The 19,486-nt window shown below is 40.6% G+C and overlaps 1 protein-coding gene across 1 annotated transcript in view; it reads left to right on the top strand.

Annotated features, from left to right (window-relative positions):
• Positions 1–19,486, top strand: part of LAMA1 (laminin subunit alpha 1) — a 113,314-nt gene that overhangs the window by 2,950 nt on the left and 90,878 nt on the right. Inside the window, exons 2-3 of the mRNA XM_063076625.1 lie at positions 2,879–3,049; positions 3,248–3,360. Coding sequence (XP_062932695.1) covers positions 2,879–3,049; positions 3,248–3,360 — 284 coding nt within the window. The remainder of the gene's footprint in view (positions 1–2,878; positions 3,050–3,247; positions 3,361–19,486) is intronic.

The following is a 19,486-nucleotide window of genomic DNA, read 5'->3' as shown; positions in this document are numbered from 1 at the left end:
AGTAAGTAACGTCTCTCAACAAAAATGTATAGTCTAACTAATTAAGCGCATGACTAAGTAATGGGAAAACTGTGTCACACGTGTGCCGTGCTGCAGCCCTTGTTCTGCCTTTGAAGGCTTTTTATGGGTAAAATCAAACTTTTCTTCTTGGTAGTATCTTGATCCCCGTGCCCTTTCTCACTCTTTGATCTCCTATCCCTCCTCCTCCTTGAAGCGCGTGTAGTTTCCCTTTACTGAAATATTTCAGTAGTCTTTGAAATGATTCAGCCACCTGAGGGACTTTTTAAAAAAATTCCTTTTAAAACATGCTTTCTCCAGTACATATTTCCAGCTTTCTTTCATCTTCTAACAGATGCACTCCTATGCAGCAAGGAATAATAATTATTTCATGTCTATGAAGTGAGAATAAATGTAATATGCAAAGCATAAGTTTTGGTGAAGACTTTTCCAAATACTAATTTATCTGAGAAGAAAGATTTAGTTTTAGTGAAAAACAACCTGGGTATTTTTATGGAGTTAATTACTTAAAGGTAGTTCTGCATAGCCATGTTAATGAAGCATTTTGTCTCTCTTTTCATTGAAAGTATATTTAGCAAACCAGAAAAGTAAGAAAAAATGGAAGTTCTCTAAAACCTATTGAGTACAAAGAACTACCTGATGCTGATTTTTGGAACTGAGACATGATTTGCCAAAGTGATGTTAAGTTTATGTTCACGAGGTTTGAACTGCTTTCTCTCAGTGACTCAGGGCAAAGACTCCAGATAGACAGAATGTGGCGGTCCCATGATTCCCACCCCCTGCACTCCCGACGCCCACCCCCAATAACACCAGCCCTTTGCAGCTCCAGAGTGCGGGGAGCTCTGGGCAGAGAGGGGAGTTCTCTTGAGGTCCTGCAACCGGAGGAGGGAATAAAGAGAAAGTGGGAACATCTGTTAACTGGTAAATTTGTTGTTGTTGATAGAGAAACGCATTGTTAAATGAGTTTTCAATCTTGGTTTGTTCTCACTTGACTAGTCTGTATGAAGGGAAAGGATAGAGTTGATTGCACTGCAAATCTGAATGCATATACGAGCGCACTTCAGAAAGCTCGTAGAAAAATGGAATTAAAAGGGAATACAAATCTTTTCATGAACTTTTTGAAGACCCCTCATATGTGATACAGAAACAGATGTGAAAAGTCTTTGAAAGACTGCCTAATAAGGTTTTTTTAATAGATAGATGGTAAATTTTTAAGTTTAGCAACTCTTACAAAAATAACTATTTTTGTTTTATAATTTACATTAAAATATTAATAATAGAAAATATTATGGAATGTATTACGTAGTCTCTTTAAAAAATTGAATACATGAATTCCTTTAATATAACAAAAATTATACTGTGCTATTTCAAATTTTAGTGGAAAATAAACATTTCAGAAATAGTATTGACTACATGTTCTTTACAAAGAAAAGATGATATTCTGTGATCTTTGAAGATCAACTTCTAGTAAATTAGAGAAACCTTGCTAAGCTAAGACCCTCCCAGTACTCTCAGCACACAATGTCCATTCATGTAGAACGTCTCATCAACATCACGTACACTGTTCTTTCTCGATCTGTATAGAATCTACACTGCTGTTATCCTCTTTTACCAGGATAAAATTAAATCTCTTAAGAACCTAATTGAGATACTTTTCTCACAGTCATCCAGAAATCTTTTTCTGAACAGTTTGGACCTGGTACTGATCCCAGCTGCTTAAAGATAAAAATTAGTTGAGACAAAGGGACTGTACAAAGGCAAAGATTAATACCAAATTGAAGAGAATTTTGAAAGCTCGATCTTTGTGTTCTAAAAAGTTTTATTCACCAAAGAGCACAGGCAGTAAAGAAAGTGAAGGGAGAGAAAAATATCCTAGATAATTGTAGAAAAGACCTTGTAAGTATTACCAGAGGCAGCTGGAACAGTGTGAGGACAGAATAAATACCCTTCTTTTAAGTGAATGGTGTTTGATTTCATTGCTAAATATGCACATTGGATTGTTTGAAACTTGTCTGAAGGGCTGGCCCGTGGCTCACTCGGGAGAGTGCGGTGCTGATAACACCAAGGCCACGGGTTCGGATCCCTATATAGGGATGGCCGGTTCACTCACTGGCTGGGCGTGGTGCTGACAACACCAAGCCAAGGGTTGAGATCCCCTTACCCATCATCTTTAAAAAAACAACCCCACCCCCAAAAAACTTGTCTTAGAACCTGTTTTCCCCACATTGTATTATGAAAATTTTGAGTCAGTCAGGAAAGTGGAAAGGATTACACAGAGAACAGCTGCCCTCCCCCTGAGAGTCTACAGTTAACATTTACTCGACTTCCTTTGTAACTCTGTGTCCGTGCATCCGTCCATCTATCAAGCCAGCTTATTTTTTGATGCATTTCAAAGTAAGTTGAAGACGTAAGTTCTCTTCACTCCTAAACATTTCAACATGAATATCAATGTTTGTTTGTTTCATTTTTTGAGGTAAAATTTACATATACTACAATGCACAAATCTACCGAAATCTTACGTGTATTCATTCTATGATTTTTCACAACTGCATCTGCCTTTGAAACCCAAACTTTTATCAAGATACAGAACGTATGGCCCCAGAAAGTGCTCTTACGTCCCTTCATAGTCAATCCCCACCCCCCACACCCAGTGTGCTGAGTTTTTCTCATAGATGAGTTTTGCTTGTTCTAGAATGTCATGTAATGAAACAATACTGTATATTCTGCTTTTTTGTAAGGCTCCCTTCACTGAGCACGTAGACTCAGAATCTCTCTTGGATTCACCTATGAAATGGGATGGGGTAATCTCACTCTTTACATTTAAAGGGGCTCTGCTGATTTGGTGAATTTTGACTTTCAGGCCTGTTTCCTGCCATTCTCAATCTCGCCAGCAATGCTCACATCAGCACCAACGCCACCTGTGGCGAGAAGGGGCCCGAGATGTTCTGCAAACTTGTGGAGCATGTGCCTGGTCGACCTGTACGAAACGCACAGTGTCGGATCTGTGATGGCAACAGTGTGAACCCTAAAGGCAAGTATTGCTCCTTCTATTCTGAGGCACCCGAGGGGTTGTATGCTTCCTGAGATGATGGCTGAGGACTTCTTTTAGGAAGCCGTGAACATTGTGTTCACTTTCGGTGCTGTTCATTTCCACTAGCATTACAGTTGAGAAGCTAAAGAGTTTAAAGCCAGAGCTGAGAGGAATGCATGTTTTATTTTCTTTTAACAGAACGCCATCCAATATCAAATGCCATAGATGGCACCAATAACTGGTGGCAAAGTCCCAGTATTCAGAATGGGAGAGAGTATCACTGGGTTACCATCACTCTGGACTTAAGACAGGTAAGCAAGGCCACAGCCATTGCTGACTGGTCTTCTGATGACTTCTGGGAAAGTCTGGTTTGTTTCTGGACATGCTTACATTCTGGTTGCACTGTTTTCCACCAGGGGAAGTCAAGTGACATACAGAAGTAGTCCGTGGTACCATTTCATGTCACATTTATCCTTCTCAGGTGTCTGTGAAGACATGAGTGAAGTTGTTTCCATGTGGTGGGTGTTCTCTGAGGCTGTGTCAGCAGGACACACTCCTCTGCTTGGGAGGCTATGTCAGGCCACATGTGGTGCCTGTAGGTGCACTGGGAAGGGTGGAGAGCAGGGAGCGTGCAGGCAGCCCCTGCCTCTCAGGCTTACTGTCTGGCTACTATCATTGTGCAGAGCTACTGCGTAAAGGCTGTATAAGGCTAGGAAACAAAAGGAGATAGCATTAAACCTCTTCAACCTCTGTCTCACCTGTTCCAGATGCTGTGTCAGGGGCATGTGTAAGCTGGAGTTCCTAGTACTAATGGGAGCAGAGCCTTCAGCATGAGTTGAGACAGGCAAGATACAGTTGGCTCCTGCCACACCTGCGTCCTCTTACTTGCTTCAAGGCCACATGGGACCGGGTTGCCTCATATTTCTGGGAAAGGAAAGGAATGGCAAGGAGTCTGAGTGGGAGGGATGAAAAAGAGATGGTAGGTATTTTAGAGCTGTTGTCCCGATTTCTGATTGGAATTCTCTAGAAAAGCTATTTCATGACATTCTTATTTATTTCCATCCAATTTCTCTTATGTTAGAACTCATAAATTTCATGTTTATGAAATATTTAAGGCATATTTCAAGAACAAGCATGGGCACATCTTATGAGAGGAATAATTAGATTCATTTCTTTACTTCTTTAAAATAATGCTTGCTATGCATTTATTTAATTGATTCATGTATTTTAGAAGCTACGCTGGTAGATGTTTAGCAATATCTCACTTTTAAAAAATTCATGGGAATTGAATGTGTGTAGTATTTTTGTTTTAGGAAACAAAGCTTAAGAGTCAACTTTAACATATACTCGGTAGTCTCGATTAATAAAATGCTCACTGTCAAGTAATTTAGAAGTTCATTCTTTAGTACTAACACTGAACCAAGTCAGTGATTTTTTTTGAGGACTTAAAATTTAAAAGAAATCATTCTGAGAGAGAGAGCATGTACGTTTCATGGATCTTGAATTTTAAGATTGTGAAAATTCTTTTAGACCCTACTAATTATACTTAAATTTATTCCCTAATGTAGCATTTCTCAGTAGAAGGACACAAGGATTTCAAGTTTTAGAAACACTATACTAAAAGTTAATACACTGGACAGATGAAAAGATAGTCAATGTCATTAATCACTTGGGAGATGAAAATCAAAACCACAGTAAGGCACCACTTCACACCATCAGGATGGCTATTATAAGAGAAGGGGAAATAGCAAGTGTTGGTGAGGATGTGGAGAGACTGTCATTTGTGCAGTCGTGGTGGGAATGTGAAAAGTTACAGCACTGTGGGAAATAGTATGGAGGTTCTTCAAAAAGTTAAGCATAAAATTATCATATGACTTAACAATTTCATTATTGGGTCTAAACCAAAAAGAATTGAAAGTTGGGATTCAGACACTTGTACACTAGTGTTTGTGGCAGTTGTATGCACAATAGCCCAAACAACCCAAACGTCTATCAACAGATAAATGGATAAACAAAATATGGTGCATATATACAATGGAATAGTATTCAACCTTAAAAAGGAATGAAATTTTGACACATACTACCTTGAAAACATTAAGCCAAGTGAAATAAAACAGACACAAAAGAAGAAATATTGTATGATTCCACTGTTCCAGCACTCCAGCCTCCTGCTGGTGTCACCACTGGGGAGCAGTGGTTTGCAGAGTCCCTATCTCAGCCCCAGGAAGCAGAGTACAGAAAGGTAGGCTTGCAACTGCTCAGCAACCAGCACAAATACTGTCTTCTCAGTGGGTGATCACTTGCTCCAAGTACAAAGACATAAGCAATGAGACGCAATCACAGCCACTGACATCCTGGGGCAATATTTTCTTATTGCAGTTGTCAACCAGATCCTGAATATGCTTATATTAAGTTTTTAGATGAACTTTGGAATGAAAATGCAAATTTTAGAATTTTTCTGGGGAAATCATGGACTGCCTTCTAATACGTCTACAGACTTGCACCCATCATGTCCTTGGATCTCAGCTGAGAGACTGCCTCAGGGCACGACCATGGTACTGTGATTTTAAGACAGTGGTGGAGGAAACATGGAAGCAGTTCTGTTTATGTATGGATGTATTTCTTTACTATTATTTTTTGGTTGTGTGGTGTGGTAGAGATGCATAAAGTGTGGTAGGAATGCTTTATCACAATTTACAAAGTAGAATGTGATAGCGTTAAGGATGAAGGGTGTAGAACACCTACCAAATTCCTCACATTTAGTAAACTTGAGGTTTCTTTTCCTCTGTCGTATTTCTAATCCACAAGCTACTTTAGATTCCCAAAGATCTACAGATATCACCAAGGGAAATGTTAAACAAGACCTTAATGTAATCTAATTAGAGTTAGCTAATAGGATTAACTAAGAAGTGCAATTATGCAAATTTTGGGAAACTATATTCATAAGTCAATAATTATCCTATTTTTTTTTCCTGACTAGGAAAGTAATATGGGATCATCACAGAAAAATTGGAAGGTACAGATAAGTGTAAAGAGGCAAAAAAACTTACAGACCCTTAGCTCTGAAACAACCCCTATCTCAGCATGTCATTTGCATGCAATTATGTGCAGTTGGTAATCCTACAGCAGTGCTACCACGTATTACGTGCTTACCAGGCAAGACAGTGTGCCACATACTTGATCCAGATTATGTCATTGAATCCTCATAAGTACCCTATGAGCTTGGTCCTATTATCATCCCCTTTGACAGATTACATAACTGAGACTTCAAGAGTTTAATAACTTGCTCCAAGGTAGGACTTGCTTAGACTCTGCATCCTTGGACTCCATCATCCCTCCAGCTGAGATTAGGTGACATATAAGTTTTGTGTCCTGACTTTTTATTTAACTTTACAGCATAAAACATTTTTCAGTGTAACTAGAACTCATTATAAATAGTTTTTACGGCTACATTAGTAGTCTTCTATATGGCTTACCCATCGTTTACATAACAGTTCCATGCCTGATATTTTGGTTGCTTTTCTATTATGGACAATAACTTGACCTTTCAGTGAAAAAGGGCTCATCTCATATGTATGCCAATGAAGTAATGCGACAAATACAAATCACTTTCAAGGTTCCTATTACAAATTTGTGGTTGGTTTTGTTTTGAGTGTCCCTTTAAAAAGGTATGCTCATTGCCTTGTATACACAGAGGAATTTATAGGTGTAGGTTATACACTGTTCAGCATCTTTTTTTCCTCATCTATATCATTTCATCTGCCCTCCCCAACAGTCCTGGAACACAGATGATCTCCTCTTTGCAGGTAGGAAAATTGCCACACACTGTGAGTGGACCACTGGCTTGCCCAGAGTCATGTGGCTGCATGCGCTAAGGCTAGGGTTGGAGACCAGCACTTCTAGTTCCTTTTATACACCACGTCACCTTCATCTCCAGTCGTTTTTCTTTCTATTATGATTTTATGGGGAGACTGGCAAGAGCCCTCCCAATTTCCCCTGATGTGGGAGCGTTCAGATTCCAACCCCCTCCCCCATTCTTTCTGCCTGCGTGTGGCTCAGCGAGGTGCTGTCCCCTGTGAGTGGGACAGAGCATTAACTCTTCTTTCATGCTTTGTCAGTGACTGATAGAAATGGGTTTTACTTAATATGTGCCTTTTGGCCAAGAAGCAAGAAAATGAACCAATGTTTTGTATGTTCCTTAGAAAGTGTTTAAACCCAGGCAAAAATTTCTCTGGGAGGGTCAGATTTGTGAGCAAAAATGTGTAATAGAAGATAAAATCTGTTTCGCGAAAGAGGAAATGTTTCCTATGGCACTGAAAATAGAGCTGCCTGTTGGAGCAGTGCTTCATTGTCTGTGTAGGTTTAATTAGAAAGTAGCACTTGTTGTGGGAACTAATCACAGAAGGGCCTTTGTCTTAGGCAAGCCTTAAGACAAGAGCTGCTTGTTTCCTGGGTTTTGTAAAACCTCCTAAATTCGAAAGTCTGTTGTGATTTCCCCCCCAAATTTCTGAAAAATTGGCCAGAACTGGGTGAGGTTTATTATTGTATCATCCAAACATAAACTGTTGGTAAGCATATTGACAAGGTCAGTAAGAAAACAGGCAAATTTCACATTCTTAAGATGAAATCTTTAAAGATTTTTCCGAACAAGAATTACATGTAAATTGGAGCCTCTCATTACAAATGAGTCTTGGCTGTTCATTAAACGAGGTTAGGCAGAGACTCTTCCTGGAAGCCTCTGAGAGAAATTACTGTCACTGTGTACTTGTATGTACTCAAAAGAATTCTATTTCAATTTTCTGTTACTTCATACTGGCCTTAACCAATTTCAAATTCTAAATCTCGCTTGAATTTGTTTGGTTAAAGAATGGATTGGAAGAAGTCTTAAGCTATCGTTATGATTCAGAAGTAAGCCACAATAAATTCCTGCCTTTCAGACATATTTTATCTTTTTGGCCATGTTCTCTGTGCACCTGCTATTCTCAGAAATATGTCTTCCTTTTGTTTTCACATTTTTATTATATCATTTTGTTTTCTCATACACAAATTGTCTTCCGGTTATCTATTGCTGTGTAAGAAATCACTGCAAAACTTTATGGCTTAAAACAGCAACATTCATGTTATACCTTTCTTGGTTTCTGTGGGTCAAGATTTCAGGAAGGGCTTGACTGAGGGGTGTGTCTAAGGCTGCAGACCCAGGGCGTTGGAGGTGGAGAGCTGGGGGTGTCCAGGCGTCTGTCTTCACGTGGTCTCAGGCTTCTGTGTGGTCTCTCCACCTGGGCTAGCATGTGCTCCCTCCCAGTGTGGCGGTGTTAAGGCAGCTTGCTGATAGCAGCAGGTCAGGGCTCCTGCAGGGGTGCTGCAGAGGAAGAGGCAGAGTTGTGTTGCCTGTTAGACCTGGGCTCTGGGGTCGCACAACACCAGTTCTCTGTGCTCTGTGGGCCACCAGCCACTAAAGTTGGCAGAGTTCAGGTGGGGGAAATGAACACCAACCCCACCTGTCATGGGAGGAGGAATGAAGAATTGGAGACTTGTTCTAAAACTGCTACTGCCTCCTCCTTCTGAGAGGGTCTTTTTCTGGGAGGCTTTGGTCTTCGCGTCCTTGCATATCTTACCTTTTAGGGGCTGCACCCTCATTTTTAGGTGAGCTAAAGAGCTATAGGATTCAAATGCAGACACAAATATTGTACCTTAAACTGTTCAGTGCTAATGACAACTGTGCCGAATTAGTGGAAATGATTGAGGCCAGGCTTTCAGACTGCATGGAGTTTTGTTTCTCCACAAGACTTATTTTTAAGCTTCCTCGTTTGCATATTATCAGTGGTGGATTGCTAAACAGTCCAGGATAACCATTTTGCCACTTGGCAGAGTTTAGTTCTCCAAGCCCTCCACCACTTTTCTTTGTGGCGTCGAGTGGCAGAGGGTGGGCAGTACTGTGTCAGCGTCTCTTCCTCACAGGCCTTCCTGGATCGGGCCTGGGAGGGTTCTCGGACACTTGGGAGAATGGTTCTGCAGGATTCTGTCACAGTATGCCCTTCATATCCCCAACTGTTTTGGCATCAAAATAAAGCTTTCTGTATATCTGTGGGAAGAAAGGGAAGTCTGTTCTGAAATCATTCATTCTTCCTGTGTATTGAGGATGGGAAAAGAAAAAGGTATGTTTTAATTCCTTAAGAAATATTTCTTTGAAAAATACAATGCAGTTTGGAATCCATTTTAGCTTTTTAAATTTTCTTTTTATGCATTGGCTCAGCTTCTACTCAGGTTGTACAAAGAAAGCTGTAACAAATTTTTTAAAGTGTCTTATGAATACCTCAGCTAGACCTCAAAATATCTCGTTTTTAATATCTTCAATGGACCTTTTCAGTACACAGAATTTCCTTTATTCTAATGTAGAGGTAACATGATAATATCAGAAATTTTTAAATGTATAGAAAAGTAGAAGAAAAAAGTTTTTGAAAAATCACCTGCGATTCTAACAAACAGGGATTACCTTTTGCTTCTTTTCACCCTATCTGAGAACACCATATATATTTAATAATTCAGGGAATCTCTGTTTATTGGGTGCTGGTGTCTCAGGATTCATTGATGAACAAGACAGTGATCACATCCACATACAGTCCTTTGGACAGAGAAGGCACACGACTAATGGCAGGCTCCTTTGCTGTGTTGGTTATTGGCAGTGTCACTTGCGTCTTTGGTGTAAGGCACATCGTGCCCCTCATGGACTTCTGGTCTAGTGGGGGAAGCAGGAAGTAAGCAGATGGCCTCCGCTCAGTGGCATGGTGTGTGCAGGCACTGGGGCGCACAGAGAGCACTTGGGCAGGGCAACTTGGGCTCAGGACAGTGACCCAAGGAAGGAGCCGTTGAAGGGAGGAGGGCAGAGGAAAGGTGCAGCAGGGGAGAGCAGCATGGCAAGGGCCTGCTGCTGAGAAAGCCCGCTGGTACAGCAATGGTGCCCAAATAATGCATTCAGTCCTGCAATAAATGTCTCCCTTCACTTTTCCTGTTTGTTGAGATACAATTTGCATACAGTGAAATGCACAGATTTGAGGAATAGGGCTGGATGAGTTTTGATAACTATAGACACATGTGTAAGCCACTTCCTTATCAGGGTATGGAACATTTCCATCACCCCAGAATCTTCCCTTCCTAGTCTGTTCCCCACTAGCTCTCTTCCCCCCTGCAGCAGAGGAACCGCTATTCTGCATTTATTTCACTGGAGATGAGTTTTGCCTGTTATATAACTTGCTATAATTGTAATTATACAGTATGTCCTTTTTTGTGTCTGGCTTCTTTCTCTTAGCCTCATGTCTGTGAGATTCGTTTGTTGTTGCTTGTATTAGTGGCTGATTCCTTTTATTTGAGTACTGTTTCACCTTATGAATATACTGAAATTTGTTTATCCCTTCTCTTGCTGGATTCTTTCCAGTTTTTGTCTCTAATAAAGAAGCTGCTGTGAACATTCCTATAAAAGTCTTTTTCTGGGTGTATGTTTTTATTTCTCTAGGAATGGAATTGGCCAAAGGATATGTGTCATTGACAAACCATTGACATTGACAAACCACAGCCCAAAAAGTGCCTCTGGGCGGAAAGCAGTGTGATCCTGGGCTCTTCTCTCAGGTATCACTGTCCTGTGCTGCCTGCTGTCCAATATTTGAAAACTATTCTTTAGATATTTTGTTCAGTTTAATAGTTGTTTACTGTATGAGGGCCAAATGCTACCAGCAGCTAAACTCCTGTAATAATTCTTCATGGCAGAATAATATTTCATCATCTGAGAACACAATAATTTATTTAACCTGCTCCCATTGTCGGACATGTAAGTTGTCTCCAATTATAAATCATGCTTCCACAAATTTTGAATATTTTTGTGATTGCAATGTTGATTTTTTTTTTTTTTTTTTTAGTGTAGATTCCAAGAAATGGGATTACTGGCTTAAAAAGCTTAAACATTTTTCAAACATGATCTTTATTGCCTTTCTTTTCCACAAAAACATTGTTCAATTTATGTGCTTATTAACAGGGACTGAAAGTGTGTCTTGCAACTCCTCAGCAGCAAGGAAGTTAGAACTCTTTTTCTTTTTTATTTTTATTTTTAAAAATTAATTAATTAATTTTATTTATTGGCTTTTTAAAATTTTTTGTTCTTTGCTAATTGAACAACAGAAAATTTACTCATTCATTCATTCATTCATTTATAATGAGCTATTACATTATGTCACTGTACTGGACATATATTTGGGAGCTCTGAGCTGAATTCAAATTCTTCAGCAATGTTTGGTCTTGTTTATTATCTTCACATTTATAAATTATGTCATGATTATTAATTTTGATTGAGGCTGTTAAATTGCTTTGTAACATGGTGGTGATATTTTTAGATGCTGTATTTGAGTATCAGTGTCAGAGGCTGGACAAAATTTTCAAGTCATATTCTAACAAAAGAAAAAAAATTGAATTAAGTCTATCATCATTTTGAGAAGTGCCAGTTGTCAGAAGAATAACTTTTGAACTTGGGGAAAGAATTTAAAAGCTCGATACCTTACATCTGTATCGTACATTTTATAAAGTGCTTTCCTATTTGTTATTTCATCTTATAAACTACAGGATGGAAAATCTGGAGAGCCTGTCAATTTGTATTCATGTTATTCACTGTGAATAACGCAGTGCGACATAGACAAAACATCCTCTGGATTTATCGCTTTAAGCCTGAATCATGGGAAATATGAACTTAAGTTTTATAATTCTATAGATTGTAAGAAATTAAAAATTTATTAATCCCCTGTCACTGCCGTTTTGGGGGAGAAAAGAATGACTGTGGAAGTCTGACTCTGTCAGCGCAGTTCTGGTGAGATGACGAAGCTGCTGAAGTGGGGATTAGGGTAGAGTGCGTTGTAGTGGGACGGCTGCCTGTCCACATCCGTGCACTTCATTGGATCTGTGGTCCCTTGGAAATTTGTGCACAGATGCTTCAAAAGGACTGACTCACTCTGGTTATCCTTTATCCTTGATAAGGTATGGAAATGAAGCTTGGGAATGCTGTGAGATCAAATTAAGGCCTGCAAGTAGTTAGCTGGGATGGGATGGCACAGCTGTCCAAACCGAGATCCTGAGAAATCTGGGGAAGCCTCAAAGCCTCTCACTGATTTCTGGTCAGCCAACTGGGGTGGTTTAAACTTTCTTATTCATTGATAATTGCTAGAGTATGTGTATAATAGCTTTGTTTGTTTTGTGTTGTAAAAACAAAATTAATAGACTATTTTTTAAGAGAAGCTTTAGGTTTACAGAAAAATTGAGCAGAAAGTGCAGAAAGTTCCCATATACCTTTTCTGTCATTGTTTTTGGGTCAAATATGGGCTATTTCTAATTATCCTTTTATCAGTAGATCATAAAGTGACCAATCTCTTGCAGTTTCAATAGCGTCTAAGACCTTTTTCTCCATAGTATTTAGAAGGTGATCATGAAAATTGTCAGTTGTATAATTTAAAAATTTCTATTTTCCCTACTATTTAGTGGCATATAATAAGAGGATATTTACCTATGTTTTTCATATGACAGAAGCCCCCAAAAAGCCAGTTAAGTAACCAATCAGCAGGCCTCTATTGAGCTGACCAGCATTTGGGGCCATTTACATCTGCATACCAGACTTGATGCGGGGCCAGGCAGGAACGGGGCTGCCCCAAGGTTGGCTTGTTGTTCAGGAAAGGACACCACCTAGGAAAGGACTCTGGCTGAACTGGGGACCTTCAGTCAGATCACCGCTGGGGCTTCTTTGCGGTTAAAGCCCTACAGTTTTGCATTTTGTGAAGTATCATCATGCCTTGCCAGAGTGTAGTAAGAACTTGACAAATAGGGTCATGAAAAGATGGGATTTCGAATGTCTCCTCTGAGCTGTTTACTTGACCTCCAGTGACGTCATTGGCTTCTCTAGAGTTGACCCCTACCTGGAAATACTATATTCCTACTCATTTTCAACTTATACATCTCAATCTTCCACAAAAGGTCGAGTCTTTGTATCATTCGCTATTCTGACCCTATTTTCATGTCTTTTTTTTTTTTTGGTTCTTGTAAAATATACGTAACATAAAATTTTCCATCTGAACTATTTTAAGTGTACAGTTCAGTGTGTTCACACTTTTGTGCAACCATCACCTCTATCCATCCCCAGAACTTTTTACCATCCTAAAATGAAGCTCTGTATCCATAAGACACTAACCCTTCATTCCTCTCTCTCCCCAGCCCCTGGTAAGCACCATTCTACTCTCTGTCTGTGAACCTGACTACTTTAGGTGGCTTACATAAGTGGAATTATGCTGTTTTTTGTACTTTTGTGTCCGGCTTATTTCACTTAGCACAGTGTCCTCAAGGTTCACCCATGTTGTAGCATGTATCAAAATTTCATTACTTTTTTAGGTTGGATAAATATTCCATTATATGGGGCCGGCCCCATGGCTCACTCGGGAGAGTGTGGCACTGGTAACGCCGAGGCCCCGGGTTCGGATCCTATATAGGTATGGCCGGTGCGCTCACTGGCTGAGCAGTGGTGCTGACCACACCATGCAGAGGGTTGCGATCCCCTTACCGGTCAAAATAAAAATTCCATTATATGTATATTCCACATTTTGTTTAGCCATTCATCCATCAATGGACATTTGGGTTGTTTCTACCTTTTGGCTATTTTGAATAATGCTGCTTATAAACACTGCTGTACAAATAACTGTTTTCACTTCTTTTTGGTATATACCCAGAAATGAAATTACTAGGTCATGTAGTAAATCTTTATTTAATTTTTTTAGGAGCTGCCATACTGTTTTCCATGGTAACTGCAATGTTGTACATTCTTACCACATCTTTTTTTAATAATCAAAAGTCTTCCTACACATTATGTATCCTACATATGAATATTTGGATTTGCTTTTTTAAATAAGCTTTAAATGTGATGATTTGTGAGTTTGATGTCCAGCACATGATAGATGCTCAATGAAGTTGGATGTCTCTAAAGAAAAAGGAGAATTTTCAAGCAGGATATAGACCAAGGGTTCTCATAAAGAGTGGAATCTGCACACACAGAGAAAGGTGCTTTTTGGTCTCCCTAGTGCTAAAACTAAACAATTCAGCTAGATTTAGTGACCAAAGGAAAGAAAGCATATAATTATTGTTTCTGGGTGGTGTAAATGTGTAACTAATAGGTTAACGTTTAATAGAGTTAGTTGAATACAGATTAGCGCAGCTTTCTAGGCAGCGTCCCAGCTGGATTTGTGAGGCTTGATGATTAAGGGCCCCTGTTACTTTCACTGGGCGTGACGAGAGTGTTTGCTGCTGAGAAGGTTCGAGAGGAAGGGACGAGAAGCTCTGTGCTTATCATGCTCCATCTGCTGTGGCAAAAACACATCAATGTGAGAACGAGAAGACGAAGTGAAAAGAAGTTGAGCTTCCAAATATGTTCAGCCAGAAGTTCTCCGACACTGAGGAAGGAAGGGGGAAGTGTGGGCTTTGGGGCCAGTGGGAGAGACCTCGCCTGTCCTCCCAGTGGAGAAGAGCTGGCCACAGCTGGAAAGTCCTGCTTGGCCTTTTTCCCTCTAATTCACATTTTGACCTTTTAGAAAACTCTTTAAGACTTACTTGCTTTTATCTCTATTTTGGTCTCTTGGTCTTTAGAGTCAACACCACCATCTCTCACGATTTCCAAGCACCTGTGCAGGCTCCCTCTGGCCCCTGCGCTCAAGCCCCGGGCCTCTGGTGATCTCTGTGCTGCTTGGTCCCTCGGGGTTTCCTCCTGTCCCTCTGCACTTTGCTCCTGCACCTAGACCTCTCCTGTCCATCTCTCCCCTCTTCGGAGATGTCTTCTCTGACCACCCCTCCTTCTCCAGACTAGACTGGCCTTCCTGCACACCCAGACACTCCCACCACCTCTATCCTCTCCCTGGTGACCTGGTCACCCTTTGCCTTTCCCCTGAGGGCACAGAGTCCACACAGATCTTCCACTTCACTGCTGTTCTTTTAGCACTGGCCATAGTCCTTGTAACAAAGAAGGTGCTCACTTGATGTTTATTGAATGGAGCTTAAGTGAAAAACCGTGGGGAGCCTTGTTCCCAGTCTCATGTGTCCATGTGGGGCACTCTGTCCACCCTGCCTCGGGCAGGAGCAGCTGTGTGCATGTGGAGAAGGGCTGGCCCTGCTCCTCCGGGGCGCCATGGGCTCTTCTTTCACTGCACAGGTTGTTCCCAGATGCCCGGGGTCCTCACCCATGGGGCTTGGCTCCCGGGCAGGTGCATTGAGCCCAGGACACAGGAGGAAGTGTCGGGCAGACCCCTGCAGCACCCGTCTCAGCCATGACCTCCAGGTTTGCTCTTTTCTAGAATAGTGCTGACTTCTCTTTTTCTCTCCATGACGGATTCTGGAGTCTGCTTCTATGGTCAGGAGGAAAAGAAAGGGATGTTTTTATTGCTACCTCCATTCCAACATGAATGAGTGGGGACTGCATTTTGGAGAAGAGCCTCATTTCAAAGGCTGAGATACTCATAGGTGAACACTGATGGCTCTGGCCAAGGTTGTGGTCAGGAGCTGGGGACAGGAAAGGGGCTTTTTGCATTCTCAGGTCTGAGGATGTCCGTAGCTGCATGTCACAAGTGGGTTTGTCTCTTTCTAGGGGTGCTAGGCTGTCACTCAGAGCTTACAGGGAGGGAAAAGTGAAGATCTCCATAGAGGGCATTTGGTGACATGATTGGTTGTGCTTTTGAGGTAGTTCCAATGAATCTTTCACAGATTTAGCAAAATCATTCCAAAACACTTGGTGAAACTGAGCTACAGGAGCAACTATATGGAGAAAAACGTTGAGACTAGGAATAGAAACCAACTTCCTACTTTTCAGTTTTGACTTCTTAGATAAAGTGGCTCAACACTTTTCCCTTTAAATAATACTGTTAGTCATTGTCACATGGAAATAGTGACATGTGGACTGTGGATCAGCTTATTGGTGGGCTCTTTTTGAAATAGCCTTTATAGTTGATGGAAAACAGAACTGTTTCTGACAGGTCTTTTAAATATTCCTTTCCCAGCTTTAGATTACTAGTCATGTGTGCTATTTACTTTTTAAATGGGCTTATACCTCTATGCCCTCTACAAGGGTATTTCAAAAAGTTCATGGAAAAATAGAATTAAAAGATAATATGAATCTTTCCATGAACTTTTTGAAGACCCCTCATATGTGTCCAAGTTCATCTTTCTTATTTTGGCTTCTCCTCAATGTCTACTTTAAGTATCTCAGCGTGGTTCAAAAGTGAGCACTCCTTGATTTTCTGTGACATGAATCTTAAGAATTTTAAGGAAAGAAGTCTGCTTGGTCTACATTTATCACTACTGGTAGCCAATCCCTCCTTTCCCCAATAAAAACAAAAAACAAAAAGAAAAGAAAGAGGGGACAAAAGGTACTGAAGTTCGACTTGTTCATTTTGCATATCTAGTGACAGCACCCAATTTAAAGAGAAGCAAATCTAGTCTTATCCAAAATTCTCTTCTCCTTCATGAAGCTATTTCCTTTTGTCTGTTAATTGTGTATGCTGGTCCTAAAGTCGGGGTATAACAGTAAAACAGCCAACTAAAATGTAATAGAACTGACATTTTCAGGTACTTGCCCATAGAGATTTATCTAAAATGTGAATCACAGGTTTCCTTCCTTCCCCGGTAACCTTCTAAGCTCACTGGTGGGTCTTGTTCTCCTAGTTTTTATTGCTTTTTCACATGCCCGTCAATTGATTAGGTGCTTTAGTGATTGATACCCTATGAAACTTGAAGTAGTTCGTATCTGCATTCATAATTAGCCTTCTGTTAAATAATTGCTTCTTTATTCTTGAGTAATAAATATTAATTCAAATGGTCACTTAAAATTTTATTCTCTAATAACTTCCTAAGACATAAAGCTTACAAAGCACAAAGTCACCCCTTTCATAGGGATGATTGAGCAATATTATACTCATATATCAAATAAATTCATAGTGTTAACCTAAATCTCTTTTGTCTGTGAAAAGTTTATTTTGCTCATGTAAAAGAGAAAACATCTCTTCCTTCACTGCTCAGTTACTGCCATGGAGGCAGATGAGTCCCTCTATGGAGAATTTCCAGAAAGGCGTCCTGTGTGGTGTGGGGCCTGCAGCTTGCATGAGAGGTCAGTGGTGCAGAGCACAGCTGCGCTTGCCATGAACAGGAGAGACTTCACTGCTCCCTGCACGTGGGAAATTGACCTCTGACACTGGAAAATAAGGCTATCTTTATTTTTCAGACATCTGTGCCTGAGAGGTACTTCATATATTTAAGATTGAGGCCCACATGGAAATTCCTGTCTGGATTCCTCTGTAGAAGGTGGCGTTTGATGTGTGCCCACTTTATTTATGTGACACTGTTTATGTGCATTCCAGTGATCATTAACAAAAGCCAGTTGGTGGAAAACCGTGATGAAAGTGGATTTAAAACGGCTGTATCAGCTGCAGGTTTGGCAAGACTGGAATGATGACTGTAGTGCAAACCTCTGCATCATCAGTTGTGTTCAGCCAACCGTGCATGGTGAGAAAAGGAAGTTTAGTCAGCCATGCAAAAGAAGGGCGACAGAAATAGTGTGGGTTTTGTTTGGACAAAGGCTTGTAATTCTATATGCTAGCAGACAGTGCCTCACTTTTTCTGTATCATGTATTAGACCTATTTGTGAACACATGGTTGGTGAAGTAGGGGTTACATTGGTTTGCTAGGTCTGCCGTAACAAATAACACAGAGCAGGTGACTTAAACAAGAGAAATTTATTTCCTGAGAGTTCTGGAGGCTGGAAGTCCAAGATCGGGGTTTCGGCAGAGTTGGTTTCTGCTGAGGCCTCTCTCCTTGGCTTGTAGACGACCACCTTCTTCCCGTGTCTTCACGTAGTCATCCCTCTGTGCATCTCTGTGTCCTAACTTCCTCTCCTTATAGGGACACCAGTCATGTTGGATCGGGTCCCCCCTAAGAGCCTCATTTTACCTTAATCACCTCTTTAAAGGCCCTATCTCCAAACACAGTCACATTCTGAAAACTTAAACATATGAAATTTGGGGGGACACACTTCAGCCCGTAATGGGGCTTTAGTGAAGACAAACTGGATTTCGACCCTTCACAGCATCCTTCTCCTCTTTATCAGGCTTACAGCTTTCAGTCTCCTTCTTAGTTTGTTTCCTTGAGGACTACTGAGAGATTGTGCAAACATTGACCAGTTTCCTAGCTGAAAGCTTTAATCAAGATAAGAGTTAACCAAATCCTCCCTTGCGGGCTTGTCCTAAAGTTTTTCCACTATGGTTATTCATCTCTTTTGTATCATTTTCTTACATATGACTAACCTCTCAGTATAAAAGCTGACAAGGGCTTGGTAAAGTACTAGAACGTGGCACTGAGATAAATGCCACTGATTGAAGTAAGAGGTTGGGAAAACTGGGTTCGTGCTCACCAGTTGCCTCAGCCTAGAATTTCTGTCCCCCGTTCCTTGCCATCTGTAGGCGTGATGTGGCATAGTGGTTAAGAGAACAGACCGCTGGGGTCAAGTCCCACTGTCTACAGTGTAGTACCTGTGAGATCCTGGGAAGATTACTTAACCTTTCTGTGCCTCAGTTTCCTCACCTGTAAGGTAGAGGAAATAACAGTACTTCATGAGAAAAATATCATTTTTCTCATGAAGTACTGTTGTATGAATTTGAAGAGTTTGTAATTCTAATAAAGCATTTAGCACTATTGCTGGCCACAGTCAGTGCTCTGTAGACATTAGCAGTCATGAATTTTTGTTTCTTGTGCTCTCTTCACCTCTGCTCCCTACTCATCCTGGGCTGTCATCACAGAAAGTGCAGAACTAACTGGAACAACTGTCCCTGTGCTTCTTTAGCTATGAACATAGTTTCCAAGTGAATGTAGGAGTCTTTTTTTTTTTTTTTTTTTTTTTTGTAGTATTACAAAAAGAAAGTTCAGCAACCTTAGATGTGTTTGGATATTTGGGACCTTAGATGTGTTTGCTATGGCAGGTGATAATCATGGTGGTTAAGGACTCTGGAGTGAGACCACCTGGCTTTTTAATGGGACTTGCAACTTAGTAGTTTGTTCCTTGACCTGTCTCTACATCAGTTTCCAAATATGTAGAATGGGCACAATAACAATGATAGGCTTGTTTGGATTAAATGAGATGATGTGAGTAAAGCTGTTAACATGCATTAGTTCCTTCCATTTTCAAGTGTGAAACTGGGAGACAGAAGGTAAATATGTTCCATTTCAGATGTCTCTGTAAATTACCTTGCCTTCTGTACATTTTGTAGTCTAGTTTAACCTGTGCAATGGTGGTGAGTGATTACGGCCCACATGCTCATAGAGTGTTACTTTCATGATGAAAATATTTGCAAAACAGGAGTGCATATGAGGATGTTCTCCCTTGTCCTC

The sequence above is a fragment of the Cynocephalus volans genome, chromosome 13 (assembly GCF_027409185.1).
Source record: "Cynocephalus volans isolate mCynVol1 chromosome 13, mCynVol1.pri, whole genome shotgun sequence".
Lineage (NCBI taxonomy): Eukaryota > Metazoa > Chordata > Mammalia > Dermoptera > Cynocephalidae > Cynocephalus > Cynocephalus volans.
This window is presented reverse-complemented; position numbering and strand designations above follow the sequence as displayed.